This window comes from Platalea leucorodia (assembly GCF_965183815.1).
Source record: "Platalea leucorodia genome assembly, chromosome: 2".
Lineage (NCBI taxonomy): Eukaryota > Metazoa > Chordata > Aves > Pelecaniformes > Threskiornithidae > Platalea > Platalea leucorodia.
Window position 1 is genome coordinate 57,950,421 of NC_138824.1, and position 25,703 is coordinate 57,976,123.

Consider the following 25,703-nt stretch of genomic DNA (forward strand, 5'->3'; position numbering starts at 1 on the left):
TTGCATAGATGTGTCTGCTGACCTCCTTTAACAATATGAAAACTTAAACACTTTCTTTCTGCAGTTGGATCTAGAAGGGATAGTCATACTGGTGGCAGTGGTTCCCAGAACATTCATCTTTGATTTATGAGTAGTCACAGACCTTCCCAAAGACAACTGGAATGACAATAGCTTTCCATTTGGGTTAAATGAGGGAGCAGTTAAATACCCTTTTGTTTAGGTGAGACAATAGTCTTGGAAAGAATTTTTTTTTTTTTTTTTCCTTAACAATGGTCTTGAGACTGAACACAGAGGCTTCTGCTGAGCAGTGAGGGCACTGCTGGTGGTTGGCTTCATTGTCTGACTCCTTGACTCTGAATGGTTCCTGAACAACACAAAGAAGCATATTAAAAATCACATCTTTTTATGACAGTGAATGTTGTATTTCTATTACCAAAAGGGTTTAGCAAATTTCCCTGGAAAACGTTCTTTGCTACAGCAGTTTGGCTTGCAAATTGAACCTGAATACAGAAGAGGCCTGGTAATTGCAGAGACACTTTGTAGATAAGATATCTGGAGCACCTAGCGGTTTAGAGGAGCAAAATCTAGAGGCTGTATATAGAAGCAAATGGGGGCAGGGGGTGCGGTACCCCCAAAATACCGCTCCAGGCAGTAGTACATTAAAAACAACTTGTCAAGAATATGTCTGATATTGGGCGAAGCGTGAACTATTATGGCAAAGTTTTCTGCTGGTGAGGAGGTCTGGCAGAAAGCTGTGAAGCTTGGTACAGCATTGTTTCCATTGCTTCATAGGGTTTGTTTGAAAAATACCAGGATCATAAGCTGCTGAAACTGGAAACATGAAAGGAATTTCACAGGCTGAAAAAACCCAGGACGGACAAATATATCTTAACATTAACTTCAAAGGGTCTGTAATATAGAGGAAGTTGTTAAGGCTGATTTTTTGACTATACGTTTAGTACAAAAGGGGAAGAGTTAGTGGTGAAAGCAGAAGAGCATGGAACAAGGTAATACTGAGCTCTGTCCTGAGAAGGAAAAACTGGCCTCCTCTTCCTTTTGTAAGATAGTTTTAAAATATCTTCTATTTGGACTAAACAGTTTGCCATACTAGTGAGGTCTGGTTTTCCTAAATCTGTTATACTTGCCATAAAAGTGCCTGGTGGTGGATCCCATGACTGAATCAGCATGATCCTGGGTGTTTATAGGAAAGTATAGGTCAGGACTTCTAATGGCCAATATCTGGCCAGTTGGACTGGTTGGCTAGAAGTGGCCCCAGAATAATAAATTACCTGCTGTTATATGATCTGGAGTCATATATTCTGATCTGTATCTAGCACTGGTAGGTTACAGAGTAGTACCAGTGAAACATGTATGGAGACATGTCTGGTTCTGTCTATTTGAAAACAAAGCAACAGTGCTTTTATTTAAGAAATGGTCTCGGAATTAGTGGGAGTTCACAGGCGTGCAAAGAGAAATGAGGTACCAAGAATCAGACTGGAGCTGTAGTCCAAATGCTTCTACAGTTTTGCAGAAATTGTAGAGAAGACGGAGTGTTGTGGGAACACCGAATTATCACAAGAGGTAGGGCAGAAGTTACATCAAGTCGATGCTCTGGATGGAGTTGTGCTTTGGTGAGATAAGTGACGCTGTTTTGAAATCACAGCGGGGAAGCAGGGGTGAGTCACTGAATCAGTCATCTTAGTGCCAGTATTGAAATTTGTGGGATAATCACTGAGCTGAGACAAGTAAGCCCAAGAACATGATAAAATAAGCACTAACAGACTTACTGCCATCTGACAAGTGGTGCTAATATCTCAAGGAAGAGTTGACCTCTTCACACAGCAGCATAAGGCACGTCAGCGACTGAGCTTTGTTGCTTAACAAGCTGCTCGGATGTATTTCATATCGTGCTAAGAGTTATTGTTAGCGTTATCTTCGGCGCAGGAAGGAAAATGTGGGCGACTGTTCCATTGCAAGTCTATCATAGGAGCCGGTAGGAACCAATTGTGGTTTTATGTGGAGGTTCGTGTGGTCAGCGCTGTACAGCTGAGAGCCTGGACCGCAGATGAAGGTGATCTCCTCCAGCCTCTGTGACTTTGAGTGATTTGTGCCGACCAGGAAAGCCACCACCCACCGTAGAAGTGACGGGGCCGCTGGGATGGCAGCTGAGCCCCATACAGTGCTAGAACAGATTGGTTTATTGGTTGTTGGGTTGTGTTGGTTTTTTGGTTTGTTTTGGGTTTTTTTTGTGAAACTGTGTGTGCCTGCATGCAAAACATAATAGAAAAGTGTAAGAGGTGGTGTGTGGAAGCAGAGAGAGAGAGTCCATGAGGCAAGCGAGATCTTGTTGAGCAGGCTGCTACCTGGAAAGACATTTCAAGTTGGAAGTTTCCGCATGACTGATCCTGCTTCCCAGGGGAAGGCTTTTTCTCCGGGTTTCAGCTTTATCAGTTTGTCCCAAGAGAAATAACGTACCTAAGCTCTAAATATTTTCTAGGTACTTGAGCTAAAAATGGGTGATGCTGAGAAACGCAAATTCACTTCTCTCTGGAAGCTCACTTAGTATTTCTGAAAGGGAACCAAAATTTATATACTTTCTTTAAGGCACTTTAAGCGTGTTTTTAACAACAGAAATCCAACAGGTTAGCTGCTAGGCACAAAATATAATTGTATTTATAATGTGGTGGTAAGGCTGTGCAAGTGGGCGTATATCTCACCTTATGAGTGGCTGCATAACTCTGTTAGTGCCTCATAGATCTCATCAAGAGGAGGCCATTTTCTTGACATCTCCCAGGTTCGTAGTTTGCCTGCCAGCCATTTTAGGAGGTTCTTGGGAGGAGAGCTGTGTGAGTGGCAGGAGACGTGAGGCCAGAACAAGTGCCTTCCCTTGCCGATCAGCTTCTGAATCCCTGCAGAAGTAGAGTGGCCTCTTTCTTCTTCCTCCTTCATCTTCCTCATCCCCTTCTGCTACTGCCTTTTAGAAACTGTGCAACTTCTCAAATGACTTTCAAATTCACTAGCACAGCACTGTAATTATGCTCAGCCACCTGAAGCAGGGGACAGGAGCTCTTCTTGTATAACTCAGCTCTAATGAGGTTTTTAGTACCAGGACACAAACCAGAAGTAGGTAAATCTGATTGTTTAATGTAGGCAGAATTGCAGGTTGGCCACACCTGACCCAGTCTAGAAATGTGTAGCACAGCTGTGTTCATGTAACAGAAACATGCTTAATCAAGTGCTGCTCTCCAGTAGGAAGCAAATCTTTGTCTGTCTTGTGGCTTCAGCAGGTGCTGCTTAGGGATGTTCTGCACAGCCTGGGAGGAACCCTCAAGAAGAGAGGTGGAAGAGGTAATGCTTTAGGAGCTGGACATCAAAAGATGAGGCTTCCCAGCACTGCACATCTTGCTGAATATTCCTGGGCCTTTAACACGGGATTTAGCCCCAATGTTTCCAGCCAGAGATCTGGGTTAGCCCAGCATCCTACCTCTAATAATTCCCAGTAGTAACGCTTAGGGGAAAAAGTGTTAGGAAAGACAGTGATCCCTCCCAGCTTTTGGCAGGCTGCAGCTCAAGGACTTTGAGCAAGAAAGTCATGTCTGCTCCTTTGTTTAACAGTCCTTGACAGACTTTCTTTTATGAATACGTCTAATTATGTGTTAATCTGTTTTAAATTTTTACCTTCACAACATCCTGTGACGATGGGTTCTGCAATTAATTGTAGTATGGAAAAAGTACCTCCTTTTCCTCTTGTTTTTAAAAAAGCTGCCTGATAAACTTCATTTTATACCGCCTAATTCATTTATTCCGAGACATAGTTTCCTATTTGCTTTCTCTATAATACCATTCATGGTTTTACGTCTGTCATCTCATCCATCTCCCCTTCTCATCTAAAAACACTTGTTTGCTTAGTTCTCCTTAGGTTAAAGCTGCTCCAGACCTCCCGTTGTTGCCACCCTTCTGTGAACCTTTTCTCATTCTGCTGTATCCTTCTCCAAGGAGGGTTTCTCAGAGCGGCAGCTCTAGGCTGCACCGAGGTTTTGCAGTGGCACAGTGGCATTCCCTGTTGCTTTGGGTATCCTTGACCTGCTCACTCCTGACATTCCCTTTGCTCTCCCAGCTGGCACTGAGCTTTGCCGTCTGTGAGTGAGTGGTTCCTCGCTTTAATTAAACTGCGGTGGCTCCAGGGTTTCTGTTCACTGTATTGGCTATTACTTTGTGGTGTGTGTGTATAAATACTGACAAATCTAGCTGCAGCTCTTCACAGTTAGTTCTTCTGATCCTGTAATCACCAACAAACTTTATCATCTTGCTGCTTGCTCCATTTTCCACATAAATAATGAATATATTGAGTAGCATAAATGCAAAACCAGAGCTGTTGTGAAAACTGGCTATTTATTTCTGTGCTGTTTCTTCTCATCTAACCAGTTGTTAATTCACAGAAGGACATTCCATCTTATCTCATGACAGTTCAATTTCTTTAAAAGCCTGTGGTGAAAGACATTGTCAAAGGTTTGTTAGAGATCCAAGCACACTCTATATATCACATATACGACACTTATCCGTATATGTCATGGGAAGTTTGTTGTAAAAGAAGCCATGCCACGATGGCACTCTTATGTCATGTTTATTTGCATACCACTAATCTGTTCTTACAATTTCTGTCAATTTTCTCAGTGTAGAGGTGAGCCTATAGCTACCAGCCTGTAGTTCTCTGGACCCCCTTTACTGAAATGGGCAGCACATCCTCAGCTTTTTATATCTTGTTTGTTAAGTTTGGCTTAGAGGGAAGCCAGGCAGCATGGTTAATAGTTCTGTGGTTGCGTGTTGGAGTGCCTTTAAAATTCCTGGTTGAATAGCATCTAATTCAGGTAGCCTGCTGTTGGTCCTAAAGCCTGATCTAATGATCCTGTGTTTTTGACAGTCTTCTTGCACCTGTATCATCTTCTTGCTCCCGTACACACCTTGCATTTTCCTGAGTTTCAGGAGAGTGGTGGCCAGTTTGTCTCCATCGTCCCTTGGCTCTGCTGAGCAGGCAGGCAGACCTTCCTCCTCCCGTGTTGCTGCCCCGAGTCCTTCCCATGTGTGAAACAGGAGCTGGAAAGGAGGAGACTGCTGGAAGGCAGGAATTGTGGCCGTGGGGGAGCACCTCTTTCTGCCTCAGTCCTCGTTTATGCTGGCTTAAGCAGGTCCAGAAGCCTGAATTAGAATGAAGAATTATATATATAAATTGGCTTTTATTGTGTGAATTATTTGCATGGAAGGTGTGGTTGAATGTAGTTGTTTCCGGTCCTTACTGCTCAGAACAAATCTTACTTTCAATTAAAATAAACCTATATGGATGAGCTTTTTCAAGTTTTTGCGTAGAAAATGGATTTATTTAGTATATTCATATGTACTGTTCTGTTTTGGATTATAGCAAGATTTTAATGCAACTCTTCAAATGTATAAGACATTCATAGAAGTTAGGATCAGAGTGAAGGAGATGATGTTTATTGTTCAGAAGAGTTGATGTACATTTTGATTTTGAAGCAGTTCAAAATTCTGTGTTTCATATTAATTCCTGCCATTGATCTTCAATATTTGTAACAAAAATCCTCAGTTGTGTGCAAGCTCTGTTTTCGATGTGGACCAGACTTATGCTCCCATGTCTCTGATGGCTTTCTGTCTGTTTTCCTGGTTTTTACTCCCTGGGAAGAAAGATGTAATTCATTGTTCTAGTTGCAGAATACCTGAGGTGAGACAGCAGTGCCGTTTTCTTCATCTTTTACCTGCTTCATTTTCACCTTTCTTCTGTCTGTCTGTATGTGGATATTTTTTTATTCTGCTTCAGTTTGTGCACGCGCGTGCGCGTGTGTGTGTGTGTGTCCCGCACTTTTCCTTAATTGCTTTTTGCTCTGACTGTGCAAGATCCTGGCTTGTGTGTGTGAGGTTTGCGCAACCATTTTTATCTAGTTTCTGCCTTTTTCAATGGCTTCTGAATCAACTTCCCTCCCTTGAATCAATTGAGGTAATGTGGCGTGGTGTTGCTTAGCAATGCCGGGAAGCCGATGCTGCCTGGGTGATGTGTGCGCTGTAACCGCACTGAGCAAAAGAGACTACCTGTCCTCTGTGGTCCATGCAGAGAAGAAATCTCGCATTTTCTAACGTTTTCAGCACTCCTGCCTTTATGTGTTTGGTTTTTTTTTTTTTCCTTTAATGTTCCTGATTAATAATTTTATAGACTTACAGATGTTCCTTCCCCCTTCCTGATATATGCAAGTCTAAAAAACTTTATAGCATGTAGAATCAAAATATAATTGGCATGTCGATCTTTAAAGATCTGGGTATCTAATTAACTGTCTTGAGATAGGTATGTTTTCTGTCTTCCTCCTCCACATACCAAGCAAAGCTGTCATGAAGGCAGAGCTGAGCTTTGTAGGATGTTTCAGTGCTCCAAAGCAGCACAGACTGGCAGCCAATCTAGTGTGCATAGCAGAGGATTAAAAACCAGAATGAATTTGATACCTTCAACCATGTAAGAATATAAAATGAGTTATTTCAGCAGCAGATGTAGAGGTGTTAATGGAAGTTATTAGCTCCGAAATATTTCTTTAAGACTGTTGATGGTTACATTGAAATCTCTAAATTTTCAGCTGTGGATAGATTTTAGTCTCATTCAAATGGCAAAAGAACTAAAGTATTTTTTCCCCCACTTTCTTGTTTTATTGTTTTTTCCAAAGCCAAGGGAGTGTACATTAAAAAAAAAAACCAAACCCCAAAAAAACAACTGCTAGTTTCCTCCTCTTCCGTGTCTTCCTTTTAATAAGAAGTGCTAGAAAAATTACGTATAGGTGAATCAAATATCTTTGAGCCACGGTTTTACCAGGTGGTTGCTCTCATTCTTCACACACTATCAAACAGTGTAAGAGACAGGTAAGGTAAGTCACGGGATAGGATAAATGTGAAGGTGGTATTTTCCTCTTTTAAACCAAACCATACAAACCCAAGTTCTTTCTTACAGTTCTGGGGGAGACTTAGGGAGTGGTCCCTGTCACCCCTGAAGGAGTTGCGGACCCTGGCATCTTTTCTTTCTTTGATGGCAATTATATTGAGTGTAGCTGTATAGCAGGTATAAAAACTTCATCAGACTTCTGGGTTTTTTTGTGCATTTTGTGCAATGATGTTTGTGCTTGAGTAAGCGCAAGCCCACCGTTCTTTTTCAGAAACTCTCCCTTGGTGTAGGAAGGCTTGCAAACTCCTTGGAAACTTTGGGTGCAGTTAGCCAAAGCAATTGGGTAAATGATCACAGCCTTCAGGTGCCTGGTACCCACTGTCTATGCGCCGCCAGGTCGTCTGCTCCTTTGAGCCCAGACCCCAGCACCGGGCCGTCTTACAGAGCAACCGGGCAAGCAGCTCTGCCTCCGGCACAGCGTAAAGGTAATGTTGAGCTGGGGGCACGGACCCCTGCGGCCAGATCGTGGGGGCCCAGCCTGAAGAATGAACCTGGGTGCTGAGGGTGCAACTGTTGGTGTCAAAATACACCCAGAGAGATGCTGTCTGGAGGCTGGCCCCTCTTCGGTGCTGTTTATTAGAGCTGTAAAGGATTTCTTACTAGGTATCAGGTTGTTGAGCGGTTGGTCTCTCTGATCAGCTACTCCAGCCTCTCTTAACCAGGAGTTTTCATAACTGACAAATGCATTTTCAGTAGCCTGCTAGTTGATTCATTTCTGGTTTAGACCATTTAATCCGTAGTACGCACTCATTTATCCTTGTCTATAAGGAAACAAAACATTGAGCTGGTGAGGGGATTTATAGCAGGTTCATTGCCATGGTTTCAGACAGCCTTGCGTAGCCTAAAAATAGATACAGGAAAGAATATTCTCTTCCCCTCTCTCCCTCTCCCAGCTCTCTTAACTAACTGGAATTTCCTTTTTTGTTTGTATGTTTTTGTTGTTACGGATTTACTGACTGACAGGTCAAGCAAATTTGTTTGATGTTTTGTTTGAAAGAGGAAAGTTCATCGTAGTATCTAATACATTGGGGAGTAACTTCCCTGGTTGTCTGCCAAGGCTATTACCTCTGCTCCTGTCTCTTACACTTGAGTAGTTCTGCTCTGGTAGACTGTAGCTTATTACAAGCCGGTGCAATAGTCCAAGCTGTGTAAGGGACCATCCTGGGGATGCCTTTGAAAATGATAACCTTGGCGTTGCCCTGCGCTCAGCAGGGGAAAGGTACAGCGTACATCAGGATGGGCCTTCAGCAGCCTGCGCTGCCGCCTGAACAGGCTTCTCTTCCAGAGTCAGGCTGGCCGCTTTAATGAGTGGATAACTCTGTCCTGCAACCCCGCAACTGGGATGTTGCAAGCAGGTCGTGGCTGTAACTGCAGCGGGATTAGGTTTTAAACTACTGCTTTGTGTACAGGGGCGCTTGGGCTGCAGCAGCAAGGAGCGAGGGGAGGCAGGCCGGGTGACCACTGCTGCCCCTTCTCGGTATCCTTGCTGAGGCAGCACGACAGCTACGCAGCCTCGGCTGGCTTGCTTAAAGCCTGCTCGGGCATGGCTTCGCTGCCTCCTGCTTGCAGTGTTGTTTAGGTACGGCAGAAAAATGGAGGTGGAATGCCGATTGGCAGTTAATATGGTCTCTTCCGATGTGTACCGGCTAAACTATGTTTAGCTTTGGGCTGGGTAGTTGAATTTCCCTCCCCCGCCCCCTTTCGACAGAGGTGTTGACTGTTTCTGTTAGCAGGAGTCCTGGATGCTTTCAGATCTCTCCCCCCAGGCAGGAAGGGCATGGATTTGGAATCACACCGATGCCTTGGATTTCCTGCATTGCTTCCTGTTGAATTGATGGGCCAAAAGCTAAGAGGGGAGATACAGGGCCTGTATTCAGTGTGCGACTCCTGAGGCTCGCAGCATGCCTATTTATGTTGGAAAGTAAGGAAATAGCCCCACAGCAGACTTATCAACTCGCATCTTTTAGTGACAAGTTTTGGAGCGAAGGGAAAGCGTTCCGGGTTGAACTGCAAAGAGGGAAAAATCCCGTGTGGTTTCTTAGCAGATTGTACGGCAAACAAGGTGTCGGTTCTGCCTATCCATTTTTCATGACCAAGGCTTTGAGTGCCCAAGAGAAGCTGCGGTAAGTTTACTGATTTGTATGTGTTGCTACTGGTACCAGGCCTTTTTTTTTTTTTTTTTTTTTCCTTCTGCTGCTGCTTTTGTGGTCAGGGTGCCCTAACCTTTCTCTGTGGAGACTAAATGGGCTGATATGATGTCAGGGTGCAAATATGTTAGTGAATGGCTGCAGAGTATTGCTATTTCCTTCACTTTCTTGGCTTATTTACTGGTTATAAATACTTTCAAATTTTCCCATGCTTCAGAACTGATCAGAGTTGTGGCTTCTTTTTCCATATACCATATTGGACAAAATTTGTATATTTAGGAAGAAGGTGGTACAGGTTAGATAGGACTGTGGATAATGGTTCTTCTCTTCTTGTCTGGTTGGACAGTATAAATGTGTTTAGGAGAACTTAAGGGAGGAACTGCTATTCAGAAGAGATTAAACCTTATCCAGGAGAATGTGTGTATGTAGGGGTAGAAGGGTCAGATATAGCCTGACAGGTGAATTTTTGATGTTTTGCTATGAATTCTTTTCCATTGCTTGCATGCTGCATTGCACTCGGTAGCTGCAACATGTGCCTACGCTTTCCTATTCCTCTGTGTGATATTCTGCAGTGTTTATGTGCCCGGCTTTGGCAGCTGGAGAGCAGGAGAAAAGCAGCCCCCAGGTACAGATGAGGGAAAGGTGCCTTCTCAGCCTTCCACAAAGGCAGGGACCTGTCTTGGCCTGTTCATCACCAGTACAGGGCAGAGTATTTGGGGCAGGGGCACGGGAGGCTCGGGGTGGCTGTTTTGTTGTCGTCCTGAAGAACTGCTGTGTTCCTCTTGGAGCGGAGGTGAGTGTGCCATCCTTTTGAAGGATGCACACCGGGATTTCCACAAAATACAGGGCTCCCTGGCTATAAGGAGTAGCCAAGCAGTATTTTCACATTCAGTGATTTTCAATTTCCCAACCCAAACCAAAGCTGAAGGAGTTCCTAGAGGCCCCCAGGGATGAGAGGATGATTACCATCTGTGTTCGGTCATGTGCTCCCCGAAGAGAAGTGCAGACTGCTTCATGCTGGCCAGCCCAGATTGCAGAGGCAGGCCATGCTAGTGACCCTTCAAAAATATAATCTTGTCTGATGCTAGAGGGGAGAATTTTCCGTATCTGGCAGATGTTTACATATTCTTTAAGTGGACCTCCCTTCTGCTGTAATGATTTAAACTCCTGGTTTATTCAAGGCATGAATTTACATAAAATAAATCAACCTGCATCATATTACATCAACGCACAGTAGATCGTCATCTCTTTCCCCTCCCATCTATCCAACACTTGTGTTTCAAATGCTGTCATTGTACATCCATTTTTGTTCCCTCCAACCCTTCCAGACGCTTCCTTGCTCCCTGACACAGCTCAGGGCGCACCAGCAGCGCTCCGCATGGGAATGCTTCTATGCCTGCATGCTCCTGAAATATGCCCAGAGCTTTGTGTGGGCGCTCACCTCCTCTGTCGAAAGATGCAGAGACTGGTGTGTGTGTGTGTGTGTGTGTGTGTGTATATCTGGGGGTGGCAGATGGCTAGAAGCAGAGGTAGGGAAGAGATGAGGGAGTATATATGGAGGAGCTAAGGCAGGGAGGAGGCCTTAGGTCGCTGTGTGCATCTACAGGAATAGAAAAGTTGGGGGCAAGGTGAAAGCAATGCCAAAAGCATCAAATTGTACGCTGTTTGTTTTGTCTGGATAATGAGGTGCTATCTGAAGGCGGATGCCTCCCTTGCAGACCTTGCAGGAATTGGAGTATTCCTATTCAGGAAGGATGAAAATGAAGATACTGTTTTGTGGACTCTCAAGGTAGTGCCAGTCATGTTACTTGCTTTCTTTAATGTTCGCTCAAGCAGTCAAAGCATCTTAATACTTCAAATATAATCATAGGTTAGATTCTATTTAAAGAACGTGATTAATGTTGCAAAGCAGAAGTCCATAGTGAAAAGCTGTAATTCTCCCTTTTTGTGACTTACGACACAATCTTTAATTATTTAGTTACATTTTTCTCCCTTTCACAATCTCCATCTTGTGTGTTGGGTGTGGTAGTTGTCCTCCTACAGCAATGCACTGTTGTGTATTACGTTGTCTGTGAGAAAGGTCTCATTCCTTGCCTTTTGCAGATGTTGGAAGAGGAGGGTGGCTGAAGAGAGCTGATGGCCTCCTGCTTTTAAGGAACTGGATTCAATTCTTGACAGAGTTCCCTGCGTTGTTGTGGCTGAAACACCTAGAAAATAGTTAAACTCTTGACAAAACTTGAGATCCGTGGGCTAACTTTCAGAAAGCCTCATGCTCCTGGACGCAGCCTGTAGTAAAAGGATCTGTAATCATGTGTAAAGAAAGCTGCAGGATGTAAAATACTTGAAGAATGATTTGGCCGTAAGAGTTTCAGTTTGGGAATACAGAATCAGTGGGTTTGCTTTGGACTTCAGTCTGTTTGATCTAGATCAATAAATGGATTTAGAGTCCAAACCCCCAGTGGAGCCAGTATCTATGTGTCTTGAGGACCTGGGTTTTCTGTCTGTAATTCCCCATATGGGAGGTAAAGATAATGTGATGCTTCCTCCTCTCTCAAGAGTAACGTGAAATTAGAGTAAGTGCTTTTTGAGAGAGTAAATCAACCTGCTGTACAGAAAGTGCAGAAAGATAGTTGTTAGTTCTGTCTTAACAGCAGAGCATGAGTAGTTAATAAACCGTAAGGACGCAACAGGGAGGAAAAAATAAATCCTGAGTGCCTTCCCTGTAACTGGCTGTGCTCCCCTGTGTGGTGAAAGAGGCAGAGCGGTGCTTGGTAGGGCCAAGGAGGGAAATCGGTGAATGTTAGGGTGTGCGAGAATAGGAAGGGGTAACTTTGCAGTTTCATCATATGCTTTAAGGCAAACAATTCCTAGTTCTTAACTCTTCCTGTAAGGTGTGCAATTTTCCCTTAAATAAGGGAAAATAAGAAAAAATGAAAATCTGTTTGAAAATGAAAGCTGCCACAGCAGCTGTAAATTTTACACCCTCACCAGGGATTTCTGGCGCTGGGGTGAGAGATGCGCGTGGCAGTGGCAGCAGACCGTCGCGCTGCTCCGTGCGGCTCTCTGCCGGGAGAGGGGGAGGCTCCTGAGGTGCTGCGCACGGGCAGGACAGGACCATTGACTTCAGGTTCCCAGCTCTGGAAGAAAATGGACTTAGTCCTCTGTCGAAGAGCACTTTTTTCCTCTCTCTCATTTGTCTTGCCCTTCCTGACAAGCCTTTTTCACTTTTTGGGGCCTGTCTCCAGTTCTTGGCTTCTTATTCTCTTATCTTTCACCTGCGGTTTCTCTTCCCTTCCAGACTGCTTGTCAGAGACCAGACCCCTTGCTTGTCCCGGCTCCCCCTTCCCCACCCTTGTCCAGATTTTCTCTCGCACGCAGTCACCTTTTTCCCTTCTCCTGCCTTGTTTTGTGCGCTGCCTCGGCATCCCTGGCTCCCTTCCCTGTCCGTTTCGCGCTCTCCCTCCTGTTTCAGGGCCCTCGTCCCAGTCTGCTCCTTCGCCTCCCTCAGGTCTGGCGCCCGTCCCCGCTGTGCTCCAGATGCACGCCTCCCGCTTCCTCGCTGCCCGGCTGCCGGCAGCCCCGCCACGGCCAGCGCAGGAAGGATGGGCTCCCTCCTCTCCTCTCCAGGGCCTGGACCCGCTCCAGTTGGGGCAGCCATGGAAATGAAAGGCATCTTGGGCTCCTCTGTTCCCAGGCTGGTGCGTGCTTGCCCGCTCTGTAGGGAGACATTTGGTTGCCATTGAGAAAGTGTGCGAAGTTCGAGCGTGCTCAGCAAGGAAAAACTCCTGGGAGATACTAGTTATTTGCTCTTTGGAAGTCTTGGCCTGCCATAGGTATCCTGTATACTACTATTGGATATGGGTATAAAAGCTGCTTTCCGAGTTCAGCATAATCTAAAGTTACTTGGGACTCAGGAGCCAAGAAAGGAATATGAGGAGCACAGGATGTCCTCCCAGGGCAGGGCAACCTAATACCCACTCTCCCTCCCTCTTTGCCTGGCGCAGCGGCGCGCTCAGCCACGCTGCTTTATTCGGAGCCTCGTGTTTAGTGAGAGGAACCATCAAAATCTTTCAGGCAGCGTTCACTTTGAATGACTTGAAATGTATTATTTATCATGTTCCTCTTTCTGCTTGATCTTTTTTTGACATCTACCTCTTGATGTCTTAATTTTAAAAAAGGATCTGACTCTTCTGCCTCTCTGTCCTGCTCGGGTTGTAAAAGCTATTTTGAAGTGTTACTTCTGATGATATTTTGAGGAGATTAGTGCAGACCGGTGGGCCGCTTTGGCAGTATTTCTGCTTTCTCTCCTTGCAAACGCTGCAAGGAAGAGAAGAGAGAACAAGAGAACTGATGCTTTCCACTGTCCCCTTCAATAGTAAAAAGTACAGATTCCACAGATAATGCTTTCTCACACTTCTAAGCAGGTGAGTAATGAGTTTTGAAATGTAACAGAAGCCACAGGGATGTAATCTGCGCTGCAACAAGTTTTTTGATGAAGGGATGACGGGGTGGTTGAACAGGCAGGCCCTTCTCTAGGCACAGCTTCTAAAGCTTGCAATAATAGTGCTGTGCTTTGCAGTAACTTATGCCAGTTTTCACTGTGAAGCAAGTTACGGTGGGAAAAGCAGTCTATTTTGCAGACACGACAGCAGCTAACAGAGCTTTTTTGGTGTAAATGTGTCTTCTATGAAAACCAACCCTAGTCTGTCTTCATGCAGAATACACAATACTTATATTTTAGCCAGACATAAAACGAGGACTTACCTGTGGCAGCAGTATATCTGTATCTCTGTCTGACAGTATCTCTGATAGCTGTTCACAGAATAAATGCAGTGTTATCAATTATCTAAAGACAGAGAGGTACTGTATCTTGAAAGATCGGGCGAGCTGTCGTCAGACAAACAGGGGCAGACAGCGTCTAGACTGTGCTGTTCAGCACAGGTAGGGTTTCTCCAGGGATCTTTTAGTGGTTCAAGTATTCACACAAAGAGAAATAAGATAGAAACCTAAGCAAGTTTGAAAGTTTTTCTATAATTTTTAAGATCCTTTTCGAAGGAAGAATAAAGACATAATTTTAAAGCACTGTAGGACATTTGAATCTGGATATTCTACAATTGCACCTCATGACCTGTTGTATCTCCACCAGGATGCCGAGGAGTCTATTAAGTTGCTTTCTAAACAGCACTACAGAAAGCAATTTTTTTTTCTTGATGGTACAAGCATTTCTTACTAGAAACTGTGTCATTACCAAGTGTGGTATTTCCTTGGTCAAGCATAATAAAGGCTTCTGGTGAAAGACTTAATTAAAAAAAAAATAATTGTATATTCAATTATATCGAGCAGTTTTACAAACTTCTAAAAAGTCTCTTTTGGGAACAGATGTTTAAATACTTAAAGCCTGCAGGAATTTTTTCTGTTTTTATAGTGGGTTGTATACTGAGCGTACAACTGTGACTGTAAATATGTTCTTCCCTGGTGGAAGACCGATGTAATAATTTTGTGGGAGTCTGATCACAAGCTTTGGGCAAAAAGCAAACTAGTCAAGGACATTATGGCTTCAATTTAACGTGTTTGCATAGGCGCCTTCCCTGGGTGCATGATGCTGAACACTGATGTCGTTGTCCTCTGCGGTTTTGAACCACTGGGCCATAAGGATACCCTTTTTGTGCAGCGCAGCGTGTGTGGTGGCAAGCTCGCGAGCTTCTGCTCCGTACTCGTGCAACACACCCTTAAAGCAACTAATCGTAACTGGTCTCTCTCAAACAGGAGGGAGAACGGGGTCTTGGCACGCTGACCACTGCATTTTGGTCTTCTGCTAGGGGTCTGCGTGCTCAGGGAAGGGAGAAGCTCCTCTGAAGGGCCACTGAACAGGCAAATTAGGCTCTGGTGCTTAACAGCTCTCCGGAACAGCCAGCTTGCATTTAGGCAGCTTGAATACCTCTACTATGTACTCATACTTGGTTCAGAGAAATAGTATTTCCTCCGAGCCGTTTTATTTCTCAAAAACAGGACTGTATCAGATTTTCCCCCAACTGCTGAACAGTAGTGTTAATGTAGTATGTTATTTATTCTTTTGACATGTTTTTATTTCATGGAAAACGTCTACGTTATGCTTGAGGCTGGGTATGGTTCTGGATCCCTTTCAGAATTCTGTTAAATCTGGAAGTAAATCAGATTACTTTCTTCTACTATAAGCACATTCGGCTTGGCTTTCACATGAGGTGTTGTATGGGTGAATGAGCCCAGAGCACTCCAGCTGGTGCAACAGCTTTATTTATGCAGAGTGATGGCATGAAAGGGTTTTGGAAAAAATGCTTTTAATGGCTTCAGGAGTGATTTGTACTACTATTGAGCCGCCAGGCTGCTTTAAGTTCTTACCCACTTTGCTTGTGTTTTCCAGTGTCAAACTGTGGGCTCAGGTGATGACCCAGTTGATCAAGAAACTCTGTGCTGGCTGGAAACACAAGAAAGAGAGGTTTTCTTAAACTCTCTTTATATGTTCCTAGTGTTTACCATGTGGCAACAAGGCTTCCACAGTCTTTCTGTCCGTAATGTGAAATAGCTTTTTGCCCACATGATGATGCCTTTATATCTCAACTTTAAAATGCTTTAGGTCTTCATAAAATGGTAACATGTACTTTGTCACTTCTACAACACATTTTGTCATCAGTAAAGGACTATCTGGTTGACTTCAACACCTATTTCATGCACTTTTTACTTCTAATTCCCCCCACACCATGGATTTTTTTTTTTTTTTAAATTGTATTTTGTCACTTGTGCAAACATGTTGAGTTTTACTCTTTTCATAGGTTTTAGTCACAGAATTGGCACAAACGGGTTATGCAAAATGGAAGGGGTGTCAGTGAAATCAAATATATGATACCAGTAGCTTGCAACTTCTTCCTAAGCATCATTTCTTATACAGGCAGTTTTGACAACAGGTTGAAAAACATCTCAGAAAGCAGGTTCTGAGTTTCAAGGTAAAGAAGAAATGTCCTCCCTCCACCCTGAGATAAAGCAGAAATTTTGTACAAAAGTTGTAGTCTGTTCAAGTTGGGAAAGTAAAGTGGCAGGAAAGTATTTTCAAAGAAAAACACTGTGTTGAACTTCATGTACAAGTAAGTTACAAACACTGTACAAGTAAGTTACAAACATGTACATGGTGGTTAAATGGTGATATAATAAATGCAAAGCAAGTGGGCAATATTTAATTCAAATTTTAATGTGTCTAATAACAAATGAAGCATTTGTGTTGAAATATCTCCCTCTGGGCTATTAAGGGATTCATGGCTTCAGGAGCTCCCCATTTTGCTCAGTGTGCCTTTGGATTTGAAGGGAAAACACAGTTGTTGGGGGAAGAGTTACTAACTGAGCAATTGGAGCTAGTCATCCCCTTGGCTTAGCAGATGAGACGCTAATTTTCCTTCCAGGAATAGCCAGAATTACCTGTTTGTACAGTGCCTTCAAGTCGGCTGATTTAAAACCTGAAGAAAAAACTTCAAAATTGGCTGTGTTGGTTTGAATAGGATATTGGCATTCCTGATTCAAGTAAATAGCATTGATCATGGTACAAGGGTACCATGAAGGGGTAGCGAAGAATAAATAGCGAAGACAAGTTCCTAGAGGTTGGGAAATGGTCACAACCAGTCCCAAGAGTAACTTGTATGAAGAGGTTTCCAAGCAAGGTTGTCCGGAAAAGATAGCACACAGCAAATCAATATGTTTACTGTCTTGTTAATATCACTGACAGTCATCAAAAGTAATTTTAATTTTGTGGGTTTAAAAAAAAATATTTGTAGGCTAGACTCACTTGATTCACAGAACAATCTGTGTTTATGCTTAAGGGGTGAGGCTTTTCACAGAGGCAATTGCAAAGGCGTACAGAAATCTATTACTCCACTTGTTGATAGATCTACTGACAGGTGTGTGGTTGAGGAAAAAAGATAGCATACATCAGATTTGTGTGGGATGGGACTGCTCTTTGCTGACATCTGGCAGAAGACTTGGAATCTGGGACAGCTGCGAGCGCCACAGAACTGCAAACAGCTTTAGGACCTGACTGCAATGAAGATAAATGAGCTCCAGTTGGAAGCTGAATGGCCCTAAAGGTAGAAGCAGTAATGAATGCAGGCACTCTGAATGCTGTACAGATAAGCTTGCAAGAGGTGTTTTTTTTGCCCTGTACGTACATAAATGTTCATTATTCTGGATTTCAGGCTATATTCTTGGTGTACTGAATAGTTTGCGTTTGTAAAGCTTTGTGTTACTTACCGCTTAGGTCCCTAAATTTGACATTGGTTTCATGTTCTAGCTAGTTTGGTGTTAACAACTAAGCGTACTGTATTGCTCTACAAATCTGAGTGTTTAGTCTGTCCATCTCAATGACCATACCATACAAACTGGGTCACGGGATAAGACAGTGTGATTTAGAGGTTTTCAGGGTGTGACCAAGATGGGCAACTTTGTGGGCTACCTTTATTTTCATGACAGGTGATGAACTTTATTCTATTATGGATACTCTACCTTAATTGAGGGCATTCCTTATTGCTGCACATTTTAGGAAGTCTGCAGAATGCCAGAATATCCAGTTGCAAAAAGTAGACAGCCATGGTGTTTTCTTGGGCAGGCAGGTGGGTTTTAAGAGGTTAATTTTCTGTGTCTTTAGGGACAGGAATCAGATAAAAATAAATCTGTGTTTAGAAATTAAGCCCAGTTTGGGAGCTCCCCCTCCATGCTGTTCTCCACTGACTGTGCAGGGGATTAGGCGTGAGCCTCTAACGCTCATCATCTTGACCATACGTCACCTAGAGTCTCCCTACTGCTGACTTCATGAAACAGTCATCATTTACAATGCTTCTTTTTTTTTAATCCCAGAAGATAGCCCAATGGTACAGAAGAATGGCTTTTTATACTGCTTCCTTCTCTATCTGAATATGGTGGATGTGAGCAGAAAGGGCAGACAGCGGACTGAACAGGAATCCAGAAACCACCGTCCCTTGCAATGTTACCATTAGAGGCTGGGCAGGCAAGCTTAGTCTGCCGGGTGCAAGCAGAGCAGCAGACACTCAGCACCTGTGTCTGTACTACTGCCCTTCAAGCTTGAGCTGTTTTTCTGTTAAGAGCTTTTGGTGTCACATTTCTTTGCTTCCACAAAAATGCTGGTCCATTAGCCGAACGAAAAGTTTCTGGATTTATGTCAGATTTCTAATGTATGTTTTCTTTGTAAGGACCTTCACGTAATTTCAAGGGTGTATGAGGTTCTGTGCGGAATAACGTGAAGCGTGAATGTTGTCTTAGTGAGGCAGTTGTTTGGGGGTTTTGGTAGTTCCTTAAGAAAATCAGACTTTAAAGAGAAGATTTTCCAAGAAGTGTTCAATATTCTTCCATGAGGAACTGCCAAAGACTTGTAAGTCAATGTTGACTTCAAAGCTTTCAAAAAATCCCCCTTCTCTGCTGCAGACTTTTCCTTCCTTCAAATTGTGTTTGTTTTGTGTTTGTGAAAAGGATAAATGTGTCACCTCTAGGTATTCCCACGCAGCTGTCCCACATGGTGCGTGGTGACTCCTGCTCAAGAAACAAATTTTGGTTATTGTTGTTTGCCTGGAACGGGGCTGATCCAGTCCCCTCATTTAGCATGACTTCAAAATTTGCCATTTATTGCTGCAATGGCTACGTGTGCATCGTGTCTGCTGCCTCGCGGGCTGACTTTCACCACTGCTGCCCCTGGCGCGCGTGAGCTCTGCTGAGCAAGTGCTGGGGATGCTTGCTTTCTTCGGCACCAATTTGTCGTAACTTTCAAAATTGTGCTTTTTAGCGAAGAAATCATGTTAGTGTTATTTAGATTAATAACTCAAATTTTTGTAATCGCCGTATTTGCTTTGTACAAGTCTGCCATGCACTTGTGGAAATTAACTGGGATAATGCTTCAGAGAATATAAAAGCCTGAGCTGTACTGGCTTTCTATCTGCTCCCGATCATTTCAGACTGAATTTGGTTTCAGTCCTCCTGGTCCTCTTTCCTTGTTATATTATTTTATTTTTTTAATGTGGGTTCAAGAAACTTGCTCCCTTATTTCATGTTTATGGTAATTCTGGTATATTAATGAAAACGTGGCTCCGTTGACAATTTATGCTGCAGGTATAGAATTTTCCCTTACTGAAGGTGTGCTATGTGCTTTTGGCACGGCTGGACACTCATACCCATTTTGCTGTTACCGAAGGGGAGGGAAAAGGAAATATGGAGGATCAGTGCATCCTATGAGAAGTGGCCTTGGTTGATAGCGGGGGCGGCTGAGGTGCAGACACGTCCCGCTCCCTCTGCTTTGGAACATTAATGTCGGGTGCCCTCGTGGTTAGATTTGCTCCAGCTGCTCTCTCCGGGTCCCCCACGTGTGACCTGTGCATATTATCCTGTCTATAACTTATCGTGATTCCTTATGCTTACTCCAATTTGTGAACTTCTATGTTTTTCTGCAAATATGAAGGTGCTTACCACTGAAGATGCATATTTGATGGGAGTCTTATTTAGCACCGTTCACTCTAGTCCTCTCCACAGCTGAGGCTTTCCAAAAGTTTTACCAGAAGCTGAGAGTTAAGAGCATGTGTGAGCAGTTTGCCTGGATTGCCCCTCTTTCTCCTTGCTGCTTCATGTTCATCATCCTCTGGAAGATCTGGATTGAATTTGTTCCTTTCTAGTCCTCTGGTGCCTTCCTAGTTCTTAATGATGGTTTATAAACCTTATTGAGTCGGTTTGAGTTGTCTCATCCGGTGTTACATTAATTACTTTAATCTCTTTCAAATGTTTCATTGCCGTATGATCTGGGAAGACAGTGTTGGGCCGGCATCTGAGAAGCCTTGACTGCAGCTTTAGCTCTGTGGCTGGTCCGCTTGGTGACTTTACAGGCCAGTCACATCATCCCGCTGTGCCTCAGGCTTCCCCACCTTTCAAAGGAGTATAGCGAACAGTCTGCTGCCTTCTGTTTCATGCTGTGAAAATGTGTTTAAGCAAAACAAAAGAAGTGGAAAAGGCCTAGATACCTGGTACTGTTCTCCCCCTATAACAGGAGTCTTCAGGCTTCGGGAACCTCTTGCATCAAATGTCCAAACCTCATTGCCTGATCTAGAAGAGCAGAGTAGTTAATAGATCAGATTAGCATCTATTCCAACATGAGCTCTGCTCACGTTTCTAGCAGTGGGTTATTGCTTCTCTTTTCCTCAGTATTTCGGAATTTTTGTAACCCTTTATCCCCTTCCCAAAAAAGTGCTGTTTATACTCCTAGCTCCCTTTAGACTAAGTCAGTTTGATTGATTGTTCATCCTGCCAAAGAAAAATACGTGGAAACTTTAATTGGCCTGAACCTTTCCAATGCTATAAAATGTACATTTTTGAAGACGGAGAACTAAAATAGCTTTATGCTGAACTACATCGTGGCCTTTGTCCAGCTACTGCATAAGTATATACAGAACTTAGTCTCTTCTCCCTAGTAACGAGTGATAGGACGAGAGGAAACAGCCTCAAGCTGCACCAGGGGAAGTTTAGGTTGGATATTAGGAAAAACTTCTTCACCAAAAGGGTAGTCAAGCATTGGAACAGGCTGCCCAGGGAAGTGGTTGAGTCTCTATCCCTGGAGGTATTTAAAGAACGGATAGATGTGGTGCTTGAGGACATGGTTTAGTGGTGGACTTGGCAGTGATAGGTTAATGGTTGGACTTGATGATCTTAAGGGTCTTTTCCAACCTTGACGATTCTATGATTCATCTAAGCATGTAGTATCTATGTAAAAGGATTGTTAACATGTGATTAGGACAAAACCACATTTACTAATCTGTCTAATGGCAGTTGCTTTTTGTGCCTTCCAGGTGTTTTAGGTAGAGTTAGGTGAGATGGCTTGAGCCAGTCTAGTGGCCTGCCAGCAGCTGGCTAGGCTTAGCTTAGCTTGCCCCGGCCTTAGGTTTGCCAGCCTGCTAAGAGCTGATTTAATTTCCTAACCCGGTAAAGAATGAACACAGAGTTGTTTTCTTTTGGGTTAGCGAGGTGCGTTGGCTCAGTGAAGGGTCTGAGGAGAGTGAGAGTCGGTGCACGGCATCAGGCAGGGAAGGAGCAGGAGGGTCCAAAGCTCCTCCGTGGGCAGCGCAGCCGTCTCGGGTAACTCCTCCCCTCGCGCAGGCTGGGATGCAGGTTAGCTCTCTGCAGCAGTCTTTCTCCGTCTTGGCGGATGCTACAGCACTACCGAGAATGGCGCTGACACCCAGCAAATCTACAGCAGAAACAATAGATGTGATTTTGTCCCTGGGTTTCACCAGCTGTTACAAAGAACAGGCAGAAACTCTTAATTTTCAGAGTTCAGATGTGTTCTTTTTATTTGCCACTATTTGCTCCCGTACCAGTTGTCTGCCTCTACTTACGCAGCTCTAAGCAGAGTACGTGTTGGAGTCTGGTGGCCACTGCTTTTTCTGCTCCATTAATACCCTCCCCAATTCATCAACATCTTCTTTCTACTAGAGTGTCTTTAAAATTCTCTATCTTCGGTCCAACTTGATCCTTCTCATCATGATGGACATTAGGTATCCTAATCCCCCCAGGTTTGCTTAATATTTGCTTAATACTCTTCTGTTGCATTCTGTTACCTTAATTCTTGGTTTTCTAGATCAAAGTGATTTAGAGAAAGGAATACAGCTTGACTAATGTGCTGTATTGTTTTAGAGAGGGTAATTCTAATAATTTTTAAGGCCTCTTTTACATAAAGGCATAATAAAGATACTATGCCAATGTTATGACAGCACCATAGTGAGTAAGACTAGTGTCATACAGAAAAAAAAACCTTAAATAATGTCCAATGCAGCATGCTGATGTTTAGACATATATAGATTAAAAAAAGGAAAGGTCTGCTTTTAATTTTGTAAGTAGCAGATGCATGTGATCAGGGTGGCCGATACTTCTTAGATCTTTGCTTCCAAAGGGAAGTGTGTGTGTGTGACTGAATGGTTCAATATGTATATATTACAAGAGTTTCTATATTGCTAACTGTTAATAATAATAATAAACCTCTCAGCTGTATATATGCAGTGGTTTGGCTTGTACCTTTCCTCCATGATTTTTTTGGCTTCTGAATTGGGGCCTTTTTTCCTTGTTTCATGAAGTTTATTGGCCTGTCTGAATGTGTGTGTGGGCCACTAGATCATCTAGTCAGAAGAATATTTATAGAAAGGTTCAAGCTCTGTAATATTTCCTTGCGTTGATTATTTAATGGTATCGCTTTAACTGACTGGATTGATTCCTATGTTTAGGATTTAATGGAAAGAACAGATTTCTTCTTCATCCACTTTGAATGTCTATACCTAGTCAAAAACTACCGTAGTACCACAGCAAGCGCAGAGGTCCTTCCTGCCGTGTTGGTGCTGTCTGTGGTATATGGTGACTTCAGAAGAGCTCTTAAAACAGCTTTTGAATTGATAAGGACATGGACCAGTATCTTTGTGTGCAGTGGCACTTCCAGACAGGGGGCATGTGTTACCTTTTTAAACATCCCTGTATACTTCACATCCATGAAAACCAGATGTATTTGTAAGTAGGTGTCCTGGAGTCTTACTATATAGGGCTTGGTATCTTTTCTTCTGGAATTCCTGCCTCCAACTGCAGCTTTCTTGTTGGCACTTCTTGCCTCATGAAAAGGTTTTAATGTAATTCAATTAAATTGATTTTATTCTTTTAAATTATTCCTTTTGCATTTTAGCTTACAGTGCCAATTGAGGAAAAATTTCCATCTCGGTAGTATTTGCATGCGCTTGGGTAGGTTTCACTAGTATCTCCACCCCTGTTGGGTAGGACAGTACTGGTTCATTGCAAAAGTTTACCTGTGTTTTTTGTTCTCCTTCACTTGTGCCTGTTGAGCTGATATGTAGAAGTCTGCGATCCCTAATTTTTCATTCCCTTACTTCTCAGCTAACACTTTTTTTTTTTTTTTTTTTTTTTTTTTTTTGAAATCAAAGTGCTTTTTTAAAATTTTTTACTCCAAGCCACTTGCTGTATGAAAAATCTGTGGGAACAAATCAGGACACGGAAGAGTGATGTGTAGTAAATAGTATATCCTGCCGAAGACAGGACTGGTTTTATTCTGTCCTTATGGAGGGAACTGGTATCTTATTACATGGCACTGTTCTTTATAGTGTACTGTAGAACTGGGGATGCATTCACTAATATATAGGCTATCTTGTGCTTCCTATTTTTCCCATAGGCTTCTCAGTATTTGTAACCTCAGAGTAAAAGCCAGACAATGATTGGCTGTACTCTTTTTATGCCTCTGTTCAGCTGGAAAGTTACATTTCCATTCCTTCTGTGTGCTACATGTTTTTTTAATGGTCATTGATCAGCATATAAAAGTCATGCAGAATGGAAATGCAATTACCAAGAAAGACAAATAGACAGTAGCAGCTGGTTTCATCAGAAACCCAGCTAGACTGTCAAAAGGCAGGGGGGGAAAAAGTGAAATAAAATTCTAGTATGATGTGTAACATTTGACAAGTAAAACTAATGGTCCTTGAATTAAAAAAGAAGGTTCAAAGTTGTGCCAGTTAATGAAAAATCACACTGAATCACTGTTGCAGCTCTGCTCCCTTTTTAGGATAGGATAATTATTTAGCAGAAATGTACTGTGTAATGTGGTGCGAAAGCTGCACAGAAACAAAATTAGCAGGCCGATTCCTGAGGTTACTTTCCATGGATGCGAAGCAGACATCCCCGTTCAGCGAGTGGCGCAGGCGAGCAGCTGGTGCAGGTGTACCCTTCCCCTAGCACCGCAAGGAACGTGCGGTCCCTGGTGTTCCCCTCTTGCTTACCGGGCTCCGTGGGACATTAGATTTCCCTTGCTCTTCCCAACCAGTGTTTTTGCTCTGGCTTCTTCTGGACTTCCCAGTAGCACACCCTCATAGTCCTTGGCCCATCAGTGGGATCAGGCTGGGCTCCGGGTTCTAGAGCACAGGAAGCAAAATATTTAGGCTATGTAATTGGGGTCGTCTTGTACCCCTTTGGCTTTCCTGGTTTGCAGACCCTTAAGCAAGGTGGCAGCTGCAAAGGGCCAGAGAAGGCTGGAAGGACCAAAGGAAAAAATGCTGATATGCCCAGGAGGGAATGATGGTCAGCAAGTGGTGAGTTGTCCCACCTGCTCTCCTCACCTTCCTCCCTTCTCTGGGAGCCCTGGCTGTGGCTGCTAACAGCCTGATTCATAAATACATAAAAATTAGCAAAATTCATTGAAATCTGGGTTCTGTCATGCTCTGTTTCCAATGTCTTCTTTCCTTTTCCAGGAGAAAAGAAATACTTTCCCATTGTGCAGTCTGTCAGCCTTACCCCCAGGAGGTGATTAGCCTGTGTATTTTGAAAAGTATGAAGTTCGCCTGGTTTTCTTGTCTTCATATGATACATTAAAAAAGAAATTCATAACGGTTATTACTTTGTGTTAATGATCATGTGGTTTATTAGCTGCAAGTACATGTACCATAATGCTTATGTGCAACAACTCTTATAAATAAGTGATTTGATCTTCTTTGCTCTTATTCTTTTATCAGATACAAGAAACGTGTTTCTCTAAACATGGGTGAAACAGAGCAGAGACCAACAGCAGGATCCCGGTTAGGAGCTCAGGAAAATGCTGGGATCAGTACCTTGGAGCACGGACAGAAACCACCTATGACACCTCCTGGAAAACTCATCTCCATCAAAATTCAGATGCTGGATGACACGCAAGAAACTTTCGATGTTCCGGTAAGGATGTGGAGGCTGGGGTGGCTAAAGATTATTCAGGCATTTCTAAAAATGCATGTTTTCAAACCAGTTCTCTTTCTATTTCGACTCTGATTCTTTGGCTAATGAATTCATGTTGCAGAGAAAATGGCTGTTATATCAGTATTAAATAGATGATGGTGTAATAGAATAACATTAAACAGTGAAGTGAACTGTAAATTACAGTTATGCTGTTTCTGTTTGAACAGCTTAGAAGAGGTGAAAGTCCTTGGTGGTTTTTTTTTTTTTTCCTTCAAATATTACATCAGTGATTTCCTCTACTTTCTGAACAGTTTATATATTTCCTTGATGCTGTTTTGCTCTTGATCCAGTAAACTGTAGATCTGTACAGATTTGTTTCCTTTTCCTCTGGGAAGTCCTTAGGATGGTAACTTGAAATCATCAAAGTTTTCACTAATTTATGTCACTCTTACTGACACCAAGTGCTCACGTGCATTGAGTGCAAGGAAAGAATCACAGCAGTCTCATCTAAAGTTTCTCCACACAGTCAGTGCCCATTGAAATTAATCTAGGTTTGTACTTGCGAAGTAAGGAAACAGTTACTATTGCTCTTGTGTGTGATCAGAAGAATTAGTTTGAATTAGTTTTGGTACAAAGACTGATTCTGTTTTACACTATCTAGCTGTTAGTAACCACTAATAATTTTAACACGCCATGCTTAGGTAATTAACATGTAAGGTTATTGAACACTGTTGCTGTTATGAAAGTGTACTGGAATGTATATTTTTCAAAGTGCTCAGGGTTCAGTGAGTAGGAAACTGGAAACC

The 25,703-nt window shown here is 43.1% G+C and overlaps 1 protein-coding gene across 2 annotated transcripts in view; it reads left to right on the top strand.

Annotated features, from left to right (window-relative positions):
• Window positions 1–25,703, top strand: part of FARP1 (FERM, ARH/RhoGEF and pleckstrin domain protein 1) — a 218,154-nt gene that overhangs the window by 18,190 nt on the left and 174,261 nt on the right. For both annotated transcript variants that reach the window (XM_082335882.1, XM_082335883.1), the window contains exon 2: window positions 24,702–24,897. In XM_082335882.1, the coding sequence (XP_082192008.1) occupies window positions 24,727–24,897 (171 nt within the window). In that variant the 5' untranslated portion in view covers window positions 24,702–24,726. The remainder of the gene's footprint in view (window positions 1–24,701; window positions 24,898–25,703) is intronic.